The sequence below is a fragment of the Schistocerca gregaria genome, chromosome 2 (genome assembly GCF_023897955.1).
Source record: "Schistocerca gregaria isolate iqSchGreg1 chromosome 2, iqSchGreg1.2, whole genome shotgun sequence".
Classification (NCBI taxonomy): domain Eukaryota; kingdom Metazoa; phylum Arthropoda; class Insecta; order Orthoptera; family Acrididae; genus Schistocerca; species Schistocerca gregaria.
Genome location: NC_064921.1, coordinates 374,009,116 through 374,022,446, shown reverse-complemented (window position 1 = coordinate 374,022,446; position 13,331 = coordinate 374,009,116). Strand labels below are relative to the sequence as shown.

At 42.2% G+C, this 13,331-nt stretch overlaps 1 protein-coding gene across 10 annotated transcripts in view; it reads right to left on the bottom strand.

The window, feature by feature from the left end:
* Positions 1–13,331, bottom strand: part of LOC126319942 (A-kinase anchor protein 9-like) — a 490,541-nt gene that overhangs the window by 437,782 nt on the left and 39,428 nt on the right. For all 10 annotated transcript variants that reach the window (XM_049993656.1, XM_049993664.1, XM_049993682.1 and 7 more), the window contains one exon: positions 7,566–7,712. In XM_049993656.1, the coding sequence (XP_049849613.1) occupies positions 7,566–7,712 (147 nt within the window). The remainder of the gene's footprint in view (positions 1–7,565; positions 7,713–13,331) is intronic.

Below are 13,331 nucleotides of genomic sequence, written 5' to 3'. Positions count from 1 at the left end.
GTAATTTTGATTGATACTGGAGCAACTATTAGCGTAATGACGCAAGATTGTTTTAAAGAAATTAGTTGAGAAGCAAAAATGCTTACATTTCCTGTTACTGGATGTACTGTATCTGGAGCATGTAGCACGAAAGCGCAAAAGGTCCCAAAGCAGGCATGAGTCAACATTATAATGTGGGAGGCTTCAACAGAACATACCTTCTTGACTGTTCCAAGTATGTCCGAACCATGTGTTTGGGGTCTAGATTTTTTTGTGTAATGCTGGAGCAGTCATCAATTTAAAAGAAGGAACATGTACCTTGGGCTCCGAAAGTGATGTTTCGTCAGTCTCTATGACAAAGGGCAAAATAGTTCTGGATCAGTATTGCATGAAGGTAATGGTTTGCTATATTGGTATTGACTGTAATTTAGTTGGTGATATTTTCTATATTGAATATACTGGAGAAGAAATAAGTCAATTTACACTTCAGGAGAAAATCTACGAATCTGAATACCTATCTGCAAGTCAACAAGATGATTCGTGTTGCTTGTTAAGTAAGTATCTGCCCATATTTAGCAAATGTCCAGGAATAATCAAAGGTTTTTAATATGACGTATCCACACGGATCTTTTTGTCGCACTTCCTATTCTGCTCCTTGGTCAAAGAGAGAGGCAGTCAAAAAAGAAATTAACAAAATGTTAGAGTGGGGAATTATTCTGAATATTGTAGCCTTCTTTTGGTGGTCCTCAAAGCAGATGGTGACATCAAGATTAGTTCTAGCCGCCGGAGAGGTAAACAAGATAATGATACCGATACAGACAAGACCTGAGAATTTAGATGAGTTATTTCAGAAATTCTGTGGTGCCCGCTCCCTGACATCCCTTGATATGAGAAATTCATACTGGCAAATGAAAATGTCTATCGAATATCAAAAGTATATTGCTCTTATTTTTATGGACAGAAGTTACCAATTCACTGTTATGCCATTTGAACTAAATATTAGTGGAGGTATATTTATGTCTGTGGTAGACAATGTACTTGAATGAGAGATTTGCTCAATAGAGTTACCTTGTATGTGGACAACTTAACTGATCGCTACCAAACACGGGAGAAGCATCTTGATCTGTTTGATAAAGTATCTGCAAAATTCTTCGAGTATGAAGTAACAGTAAATTTAATGAAATCTAGATTCACCAGAAGTTTAACTGACGTTCCTAGGACATATAATTACACCGGTCGGTATTATAACAAATCCTAAGAAAATGAGTGTCCCTATCCTAAAAATATAAAGAAATTAAAATCTTTCACGGGATTAGACTCATTTTTCTGCCAATTTTTGCATAATCAATTATTCAGCCAAGAATGTTTATTACAGTTATTGCAAAAGAACATCACGTGGAAATGGACCCCTGAGTGTAGTCAAGAATTTCACAAAATCCGAGACACTTTAGTTGACGCCCAGTTGTTACATCATCCGAAACTCGAACAAAATTTTTGCATTGCCACTGATGCTTCTGAAACAGGCCTAGGTGCTACGCTTTTCCAAATGGATGATCCGCAAGATATGAATACCATTAAGATATAGGATTCGCAAGTAGAACACTCTCTAAATGTGAAAGGGCATACTGTACCACAGAGTTAAAGCTGTGGTATGGGCGCTTAAAAAGTTTAGATATATTGTCTATGGAAAAAGATTAACCATATTTTGTGAACATAAAGCTTTGTGTTATATTTTTAATGGAAAGAATGTTTCACTCGAGGTTAACCAGATGGGCCTTGTTACTTCAGGAATATAACATTTCAGTGCAATATATAAAAGGGAAGGACAATGTTTTAGAAGATGCTCTATGTTGCTTGCCTAGAAGACAGGATATTGAAGAATTTGAGGAACAGACTTTAGATTTCAAAGTAATGAATCTGTCCATTGTGAGAAACAAATTCCAAAATTGTGTCACAATATGTCGCAGTTGCAAGAACAAGATCCTTAATGTAAATCTATTCGAGATGTAATCAGCCACGAATTATTCTGGTAGTCTATATACTTTACAATCTAATATATTATTTTGAAGAAAAACTCAAGATGAACCATGGAAAGTATGCGTCCCAAAGGAACATCTGGAATCTTTACTGTGGTATACACATCTGAAGTGGGGACACTTTGGATCTTTAAAATGCAAAGCCAAGTTAGCCCAATATTGCCACCATCCGAATTTTGAATGCTTGGCTAGTGACATTCTAGGGAAATGTAATATTTTCCAGAAAACTAAACCCATCAACTAAAGCCAAAAAATTGAATTACATTCAATCATACCAAACCAACCTTTGATATTGATATCTTGTGATGTGTGTGGACCTTGTCCTACTACTCATGGAAGATTTAAGTATATTCTGGCATTCTATGATATTTTTTCGAAGTATCTGAAATTGTATCCTTTGAGGAATCTGTGCATCCTATGTTAAAGAAATTTGTCAATGATTTCATAACAAGAGATTGAAAAACTGAAGATCATATTGACAGACAATGGTGCCTATTACACCAACAGAATCTGTAGAGAGACTACGAAGGAATACACATTTCTATCCCTGCGGGAATCCAATCAAAAGTTTTTTTTGTCCACGAATTAAATCGATTTCTACGTACTTATACCACACACCAACCTTTCAAATGGATCAAGTGTTTATCAGAATTTAAAAGGATTTATAACAACTTGCCTCATACACCTACAGGATGTGTGGCAAGGATGCATGGCACTAACCACTTTGGCTGCATCTTTCATTCAAGAATAAGCAAATAACTCCCTGCAACATTATGTCTGATCATGTCCAGATCTGGGAGCTACAGTGCCCTGTGCAGACTTCCATGAACATTACAAAAGAAATGGCTGCATTTGGAGTGGTGGCCTGACTGGGAAGCATGGGGTGTTGATGAATAGCAACGCTTTACATTCAGTGATGAATCATCATTCTGCAAAACCTTAGCTGATCGTCATTGGCAAATATGGCAGCGATCTGAGGAGACATTCCATTTTTTCAATGTTTTAGAGAGGGATGCCAGTGTTACTCCTGGCACCATGGTGTAGGGAGCCATCGGGTATGACTTAGGGCATAGGTGGTAGTGATTGAGGGTTTTCTGACAGTATAATGGTGCACCGCAGACATCCAGCATCCTCGTGTAACAGTATTGTGGTGTCATTTTTAACAGCACAGTGCTCGCCCACACAAGGCATGTGTGTCTATGAAGCATCCGTGTGATGTCACTCCCATGGCCATGAAGCTTCGACAATCTGTCCCTAACTGAACATGTGTGGGACCAGCTTAGATGTCAATTCCAACCCAGTCCCAGTATACAGGAAATCAATGAACAGTTACAACATTAGTGGGCCATCTTGCTTCAGAAGATGACATAACGACTTTATAACATCCTTCCCAATCAAATCAGTGCATGCATCAATGCCATAGAGGATGCATCATACTGACAAGCTGGCTCATCTTTGTAAAATTGACTAGATACTATAATCACTGAAATAACCCACTCAGCATTGAAGTTTCATTTTATTTCCTATTCCACTTTTAGGTGCCTCACTTATTTTGTCAGACAGTGTAGTATAATAGCATCTGTGCATATAAAAGGAGAACTGCACACAGTAAAAGTGAATGGCATATCTACTGAGGATTGGAATTTAGGATAGGACTTTTAGAATAAAGAAGAATGAAGAAATCCAAGCTTACCTTAACAATTTGTGCATGGTATTCACAGTTCACTTCTTTATAGGATTAAACTCTCCCGCTTCTTAGCAGCCATTGACACAAATCGTAGCAGCGATTGTGTTATTTACATTTAACACACATAACTGCAGTCTCAGGCTGCCGAGGCCACACTGCAAGTAGCAGCGCATGATGGGAGATGCAACCATGTGGGGGAGGGGGGGGGGGGGAGGGGTAAGGAGGAGTCTGAGGCAGAGAGAGGGAGGAATAACAGGATAGGGGTATAGGATGGTAAAGTGTAGTCTGCGGGAGCATACAGGGATGAAGTGGAGAGAGGGTCAAGCAGTTACGTGCAGTCGGAAGGTTAGACAGAGAGTGATGGAGGGTTAGTCGAAAAGGATAGAGGCAAAAAGACTGTGGGTGCATTAGTAGAATGGAGGATTGTGTAGTGCTGGAGTGGGAACAGGCAAGAGGCCAGAGGGTAAGGGCAAAGACTAACAAAGGTTGAGGCTAGGAGAGTTACGGGAAAGAAGGATCAACTGCAGGGAGCGTTCCCATCTGAGTAATTCAGAAAAGTTGGTGTTGATAGGGCTGTGAAGCAGACACTGAATTAAAGAATGTTGTGTTGAGCGGCTTGCTCAGCACTGGGGTGGTCCGGCTGTTTCTTGGCCAAAGTGTGCCAGTGCCCATTCACGCAGACAGACAGCTTGTTGGTTGTCATGCCCATCTATAATGCAGCACAGTGGTTGCCGCTTACCTTGTAGATCACATGACTGGTTTCACAGTTTTCCCTGCCTTTGATGTGATAGGTGATACTTGTGACCAGACTGGAGTAGGTGGTGATGGAGCCCTTGACAATAGGTAGGCTTCACCACTGTTGTTTTGAATCACAAGGATTAACTGCTGGAAGCATTCCGTCAGCTGTCAGATTCAGCCACCTAAACACCCTGCCGCAGTGAACCTGCTCCAGAAATTCAGAAGGCTCTTCAGTCTTCCCTCAAATCCTTAAGCCCATTCCAGAATCTCACCCCCAAGACCATCACTCTCCTCACTTCTACCATACCCGGCACTCCTACCTTCTCCATGTGTCCTAAGTCCATAAACCCAATCACCCAGGCTTCCTCATTGTGGCTAGTTACTGTGCCCCCACTGACAGAATCTCTGCTCTCATAGATTAATGCCTTCAGCCTATTACAGGCAACCTACACTGGTATATAAAAGAAACCAACCATATTCTCTGCCAACTCTCCACAATTCCTGTTCCTTTACCACATTGTGCCCTGCTCATCACTATTGATGCCACCTTCCTTTGCACTAACATCCCTAATGACCACGGACTTACCAACATTGAACGCTACCTTTTGCAATGCCTGATGGAATCCAAACCCACACCCTACTTCCTACTTGCCTTGACCAACTATATCCTCGCCCATAATTACTTTTCTTTTGAAGGCATTACCTACAAAAAACATCCAGGGTTCAGCTATGGGCACTCGCATGGCACCATCCTTTACTAACCTATACATGGTCTATCTAGAGGAATCTTTCCTTAACACCCAGAATCCCAAACCCCTCACCTGATTCATATTCACTGATGACGTCTTCGTGATCTGAATCGTGTGTGAGAATAACCTGTCAACATTCTTCCAGAAACTCAATGCCTCCTACCCATTCACTTCACCTGGTTCCACTCAACCCAACAAGCCACCTTCCTCAATGTTGACCTCCACCTCAAAGATGGCTACATCAGCACCTCTGTCTATATAAAACCAGCTTACCACTAGCAGTACCTCCACTTTGACAGCTGCCACCAATTCCATACCATGAAGTCCCTTCCATTCAACCTAGGTACCTGTGGCCTTCACATCTGCAGAGATAAGTTGTCCCTCTCAAAATACACTCAGAGTCCCACTGAGGCTTTCACAAACAGGAATTACCCTCCCAACCTTGTACAGAAACTGATCCCCAGTCCCTTATCTCTCCAGTCACCCACTACCTCCCAAAGTCCCACTGTCCTACCACAGAGGAGTATTTCCCTTGTGACTAAGTACTACCCAGGACTGGAGCAACTGAACCACATTTTCCACCAAGGTTTTGACTACCTCTCGCCGTGTCCTACAATGAGGAATGTTCTACCCACTATCCTTCCCATCCCTCCAACAATGGTATTCTGCCTCATTCCAGTCCAGTCACAAGCATCACATATCCCAACATACATGGGGCTACTTGTGAAACCAGTCATGCGATCTACAATCTAAGCTGTGACCACTGTATTGCATTATACATGAACATGATAACCAACAAGCTGTCTGTCCACATGTATGGCCACTGACAAACTGTGGCCAAGAAACAGCAAGACCAGTCCTTCGCTGAGCACACCTCTCAACACAATTTTCTTCAATTCAATAACTGCTTCACAACCTGTGCCATCTGCATACTTTCCATCAACACCAACTTTTCTGAAATGCACAGGTGGGAGCTCCCCTGCAATATACCCTACGTTCCCATAACCCTCCAGGACTCAACCTTCATTAGTCTGTTTCCTTATCCTGTAACCCCCTCCCTGTTCCCATTCCAGCACTAAACAGTCCTCTATTCTACCAACCCACCCAAAACCTTTTTACATCTTCCCTTTTGTGCTAACACCCCCGATTGCACCTAGCTGCCCAACCCTCTCTCCACTTCGTCCCTGTATGCTCCCGCATGCAGCACTTTATTATCTCCCACCCCTACTCTGTTGTCCCTCCCCTCCCTGCCCTAACCTCCTCCTTACTCTCACTGCCCAGTTGTGTCTCCCATCATGCACTGCTATTCAAAGTGTGGCCTCAGCAGTCTGAGATTGTGGTCACGTTTATGTGAGTTGTGTTTGTGTGAGAGTGTGCATGTATGTTCTGTCTCCAACAAAGGACTTCTTAGCCAATAGCTCATTTTATGGCAGTCTTTTTGTTGTGCCTATCTGCGACTCTGCATCTCTGCTTATGGAGAGTAGCAACAATCCTTTTCATTATACTATTACATTCCATCCTGGATCTTTTGTTGTGATATTTACATTTCACAGTCTACAAATGCCATTAGTTAACAGCAAGGTAAAATGATGGAACCAAATTTTGTTTTAACTGTGATTACATTTGGACAAATTAATCTACCACTTCCCTGAATACATTTCTATGATAAAGGGGTTGTTCTCAAACAGTGGTATCTGTCAGCTGGTTTCTGTCTATATTGCAGAAGATTAGCCTTCCACCAGGTAATATTCATCTCTCTCCATTAGTGAACAACAGAAATATTTGAGATACATTAGCAAAAATATTAAATGACCCTCTCCCTACACCTTTGCTTTCCTCTGTGTATATATGTGTGTGTGTGTGTGTGTGTGTGTGTGTGTGTGTGTGTGTGTGTGTGGAGGGGGGGGGGGGGGGGGAGGAGGAGGAGGAGTGGAAAGAAAGGCATGCATGTGCTGCAGGCTTTCAAGAAATAAATAAGTTTGAATCTGTGATTATTTCTCTCTCTACTATTTGATACCTCTTTTCTTGTAGAAAAAGAATATTTGCTTATGCTGCTTTTCATAAAAACCACATCATATAGGCCTACTCAAAATTAAGAGTCTGCTTACTAACACATTTGCAGAGAAAGCTAATGTTGCAACATCTCACTTTCTAGATCATACAATAACCCTCAGATCTTATAGGCTACATCCTTTAAAATGGAGGGAAGTTACAAAGCATTAATTTTGCTGCCGTACAGAGTAGTTTGTGTAGCCTAAGAAATCGAAATCTAAAACACCACATAGGCAAACTGAAATGAGGATCACACACTAAAAACCCTTCTTATACGCAAAATCCATAACCTTAATATCTATATACTGGCTGCAGTTTATTTACCATAGGAAAACTTTCAGCTATTGACTGCTCCGAAAGCTCTCCAGAAGTCTCTTTCTTTTCTTTCTCTGCCTTTTCACCCACATTTTCCAAATTTTTCGTCTTGTTCTTAGCATTTGAAGCTTGTTTTTTCTTCAAAAATGCGGCAAACTGGAAAATACCAAAACAGAAAAAAAGATAACTACATATGTATCATTTAACATGTAAAAAGATGGAACTTGACACACAGTCATGATTTTCTTCACAAAAGCATTGTAACAGCATTGTGCATTGCATACCAGAAAGTTACTGCCCAAAATGAAATGTGAATGATGGTCTGTCACATGAATTCTTCACAAATTGAAATTTATCAGTAACATATGGTTAATCTTATAAAATCCAAACAGCTTTTAGACCTGTGAAATTAAGACTTTGTCAAATGGCTCTGAGCACTATGGTACTTATCATTTGAGGTCATCAGTCCCCTAGACGTAGAACTACTTAAACCTAACTAAACGTAAGGACATCACACACATCCATGCCCAAGACAGGATTCGAACGTGCGACCGTAGCAGCAGCGCGGTTCTGGACTGAAGTGCCTAGAACAGCTCAGCCACAGCTGCTAGCTAAGACTTTGTCCTGAAAACTTCTTAACCTCACTATGATAAACTATTGGAACCCATGGGATACATAAGAACACATACTTTCAATATTATAATAATACCAACAAAAATACTAAATTTGTTCACACCAACAAGAAAACAAAAATATGCAGTTTTTAATTTTCGCTTCAATGTATTATTTCTCCCCAGATGAAAAATTTCAACAGAGGAAAGACCACACAGATATATACGCAAAATTTCAAACAACATCCAAACAGCTAGCATACATTAAAAAAATGGCATACATAGTACAAGCTCTTATCAATCGCTAATCAGATATACTATGTACTATATGTACATATTTTCTGCAGGCAACAATTAAACCAGCTGATGTCAATAAAACCAGCAAACTAGAATTGCAGCAATCACAGGTGAGCCTACACGATTTGGCAAGCTGTACTTGCTCTACAGCTGTCTTTAGTTGACATTATAGGTCGAGCCAGCTTCACCTCTCTTCATGGTACTACTACACATGAAGGGTAACTTCTTGGGGTAAAAACTTTATAGCAAATTTATCTGGAAGGAGTACACAACAGAACTGATGACAGGTCCAAACAAATCTTTGTTTGATATGCAAATGTTGTCAGGTAGGTGAAGCAAAAACCAAAAATAAATAAATGTGGAATGATTTGTCTAATTTTAATTCATAATGCCATATAGTATTATATTCCAGGATGACCCACTGGGCTGTCTTAAAATTTTCCACGAGAAAAAGCATGTAATACAAATTAATTGAGGTCAAACAAAACAGAGTCGGTGGAGGAAATGGTTGGTATCTTTTAAATGGGAGGGTAGGTCATGGGAAATAGGCTGGAGGTGTTGCTCTACAGGTGCAGTTGTTGCAGTTTAGCTTGTACAGATGGGGGCTAGGTGATGCTTGTGACCGGACTGAAGTAGGTGGTGATGAGAGGATGTATGTGACAGGACTTGGATCTACATCTATTACAGAGCCATGAAGCAAGTGGTCGGGGCAGGAGTGGAGTAGGACGAGGATATTGTGTAAACAACAATACCACTATGGGAGGGATGGGAAGGACAGTGGGTAAGACATTCCTCATTTCAGGGCACAAGAGGTAGTCGAAACCCTGACAGAGAACATAATTCAGTTGATCCAGTCCTGGTTGGTACTGAGTTATGAGGGGAATGCTTCTCTGTGGCCATATGGAGAGACTTTGGAAAGTTGTGGGTGGCTGGAGAGAAAAGGGACAGGAGGTCCGTTTTTGTACAAAGTTGGGGAGCTAATTAGGGTGAGGGCCTCAGTGAGACATTTGGTATATTTCAGGAGGGACTCAATGCAGATCATGAAGATGTCATCAATGAATTTGAATCAGATAAGGTGTTTGGGATTCTCGGTGGTCAGAAAGGATTCCTCCAGATGGCCCATTAATAGGCTGGCATAGGATGGTACGACGCGGTTGCTCATAGCTGTACCCTGGATTTGTTTATAGGTGATTACTTCAAAAGAGAAGTAGTTGTGGGTATGATATAGTTGATCATGACAACTAGGTTTTTGGTTTGGAATCCATCAGGCATTGGAATTATAGATGTTAGTGTACAGGGATGTGGCATCAATAGTGACGAGCAGGGAGAGAAAATAGTTGGTATCCTTTATATAGGAGGGCAGGTCATGGGTAATGTGGTGGAGACATTGGTCTCTGAGAGCAGAGACTCTCTCAGTGGGGGCACAGTATCTGGTCACGTTGGGGCATCTTGGGTGGTTGGGATTATGAAACTTAGGTAGCATGCAGACAGTAGGAATGAGGGAAGTGGTAGGAGTAAGGAGAGAGAGATGGACTCCAGGGAAAGGTTCTGAAATTGTCCTAAGGATTTGAGGAGACTCTGGAGAGTCTCCTGGATTTCTGGAATGGGGCCACTGTGCACAGTTTGTAGGTGGATGAATCTGACAGCTGATGGAACCCTTCTACCAGATAATCCTGGCAATTCAAAACAACAGTGGTGGATCCTTTGTCAGCAGGTGGGATTATAAGGTCAGGATCAGTTGTCAGGTAGTGGATTGTGGTTCCTGGGGTTGGATGTAAGGTTAGTTTGCATACAGAGGGATTTGTGGAATTATGCCAGGTTCGAGGTTAAGAAATTCTGGAAAGTTAACAGAGGGTGATTTAGGGGCTGTGGGGGTGGATCACAGCTAGATGGAGGAGTCCGCTAAGTCATGCAGCATTAAACATTAGTCTTTGGTTGAGTCTGATTGGTACGGTTGGTAGCAGGAAAATGTTTCTACTGTAAGGACAGGAAAAGGAGAGAAGGTCTTTATCAAGTACTGCAATATTGGATTTGGGAGTGGGGTAAAAGGTGAGTAATTTGGAAGGGACTGATACTTATGTGGGGCTAAGGCTTTTGGAGAAAAGGTTCATGATTGAGTTTTGGTTCTGGATCCAGTATGGTGGTGGAAAGAAGGTTTAGAGAGTGGGGTAAATGTAGTAGATCTGCAAGGCAGTTATGAGAGACTGTGGGGGAGGTTTGAAGGTCATTGTAGCAGTAGTGGATAACAGTAGTCAGTGGTGGGAGTAGAAAGTGAACAGGATGGAGAGTTTTTTGAGATCGGGTTGTGCATGCTGCTCTAGTTCTTGGAAGGCAGGAGTTTCAATGTATGATATGGGATATAAGAATTTGGGATTGCATAGCAGGAAATTTTATGGATAAAGAGGAGGTATTTCAAGGAGGTTTGGGCCTGACTGACATGGTTTTGCGGGACTATGTTGGTGTGGTTAAGGGCTGGCGGAATCTGAACAGATGCTGGTCATTATGGAAGGAGGGGTTGTAGCTGGAGACATGTAATTTGACGGTAAGGCTATTTGGAGGGATTCCATGAGCCAAGCAACAATGGAGGAAAAGTATGTGGGACTGGGAAAAATCACGAGTTGGATGGGATGGATGAAGTACAGAGAAACAATATGACATCTGAGGAAGTAAGCTGATAGTAAAAGTTGAAAACCACCTGAAATTGACATTAAAACACTATGACAAAAGAAAACAGCACTGGATTATGGGCTGAAAGAAAAGCTGTCAGGAAAAATCAAACTATGGAAAATTCAGGACGGAATAATGATAATATTAGGAAAAGAATAGTTGCTACTCACCATAAAGCAGAGATTTTGCATCTAGGCACAACAAAACGACTGTCAAACGAAACTTTCAGCCAAACAGGCATTCATCAACAGTAGGCCAACCCCCCCTCCCCCTCCCACACACCACCACCACCACCACCACCACCACCACCTCCTCCTCCTCCTCCTCCTCCTCCTCTGGCTGCCAAGGCCAGACTGCGAGCAGCAGCACATCATGGCAGAAGCAAACTGGGTAGTGGAGGTAGTAAGGAGGAAGTTAGGGCAGGGAGGGGGACGGATAGCAGAGTGGAGGGGGTAGGGGGGAAGACAGTAAAGTGCTGCTTGTGGGAGCAGACAGGGATGAGGTGAGGAGAGGGTAGGGCAGTTAGGTACAGTCTGAAAAAATGGGTTCATCAGTACCTCCATCCATATGAAACCTACAAACCACCATCACGGCCTCCACTTCGATAGGTGCCACACATTCCATACCAAGAAGTCCCTTACAAACAGCCTAACCACCAGTGGCCATCGCATCTCTAGTGACGAGCAGTCTCTCTCGAAATATCCCAAGCCAGAAACCAATCTCACATACTGTTCCTGCCCTGAAGTGAGGGACATCCTACTCACTATCCTTCCCGTCCCTTCCACAGTGGTATTCTGCCACCCACCAAACTTACACAAAATCCTCATTCATCCCTATGCAACTCGTGTTCCCAACCCCTTGCCTCGTATCCCTATAATAGACTTAGATGCAACACCTGCCCCATACATCCTCCCATCACCACCAACTCCAGTCTGGTCACAAGCATCACCGATCCCATCAAAGGCAGGGCTATCTGAAACCAGTCAAGTGATCTACAACCTAAGCTACAACCACTGTGTTGCATTATACATCAGCATGACAACCAGTAAGCTATCTCTCCGCATGAATGAGCACTGACAAACAATGTACTAGAAACAGTTGGGCCACCAAGTTGCTCAGTACGCTGCCAAACACTATGTTCTTTGTTCAGTAACTGTTTCACAGTCTGTGCCACCTGGATCCTTCTGACTATCACCAGCTTTTCTGAATCGTGCATTTGGGAGCGTTCCCTACAATATATCCTACATTCCCGAAACCCTTCTGGCCTCAACTTTCATTAGTCACTGTCCTTCATCCACCTATCCCCTTCCCTGTTCCCATTCCATCACTACACAGCCCTCTATTCCACAAGCCTCAACTTTCATTAGTCACTGTCCTTCATCCACCTATCCCCTTCCCTGTTCCCATTCCATCACTACACAGCCCTCTATTCCACAAACACACCCACAGTCTTTTTGCTTCTCTCCTTTTCTGCTGCCTCCCCCTCCCTCCCTCTAACCTCCTGATTGCACCCAGTTCCCCTACCCTTTCTCCACCTTGTCTCTGTATGCTCCCAGAAGCAGCACTTTGATGTTCCCCACCCCTACCCTGCTATCCCTCTCCCTCCCTGCCTCAGCCTCCTCCTCACCCCCAGTTTGCTTCATCATCATGCACTGCTGCATGCAGTCTGGCCTTGAGAGCCAGAAACTGTGGTTGTGTGTTTGAGTTGTGTTTGCCTGAGTGTGTGTGAGTATGTTGTCTAATTCTGATGAAGGATTGCTTGTCTGAAAGTTTTGGCTGACAATTTTTTGTTGTGCCTACCTGCAATTCAGTGTATCCACTAGATGGTGAGTAGCAACTATCCTTTTCATAATACTGTCATTATTCTGTCTTGGATTTTCCACTGTTTAAATTAATTGTGGTGTATTACACGGTCCTTTTCATAGAACATAGTACTGTAACTAATGCTACTCAATAAATTTATCGCTCAATTAAATTTGCTCTAAGTAATATATCCCTCTTCAAACCAATTGCTAACTTCACTGAATCAATGCTATAAACAAGATAAATCTTCATAAAGAGTCACCCTTCTTAATCCAGAAAGATAACCACTATACTTAAGAACATACATTTGCAATAGCTTTTCTGCAAGCACTAAAAGTTTAGCTACTAATGAAGGACAGTTTTTAAAGAAGAACAAAATATTCATTGGTAGCCAACA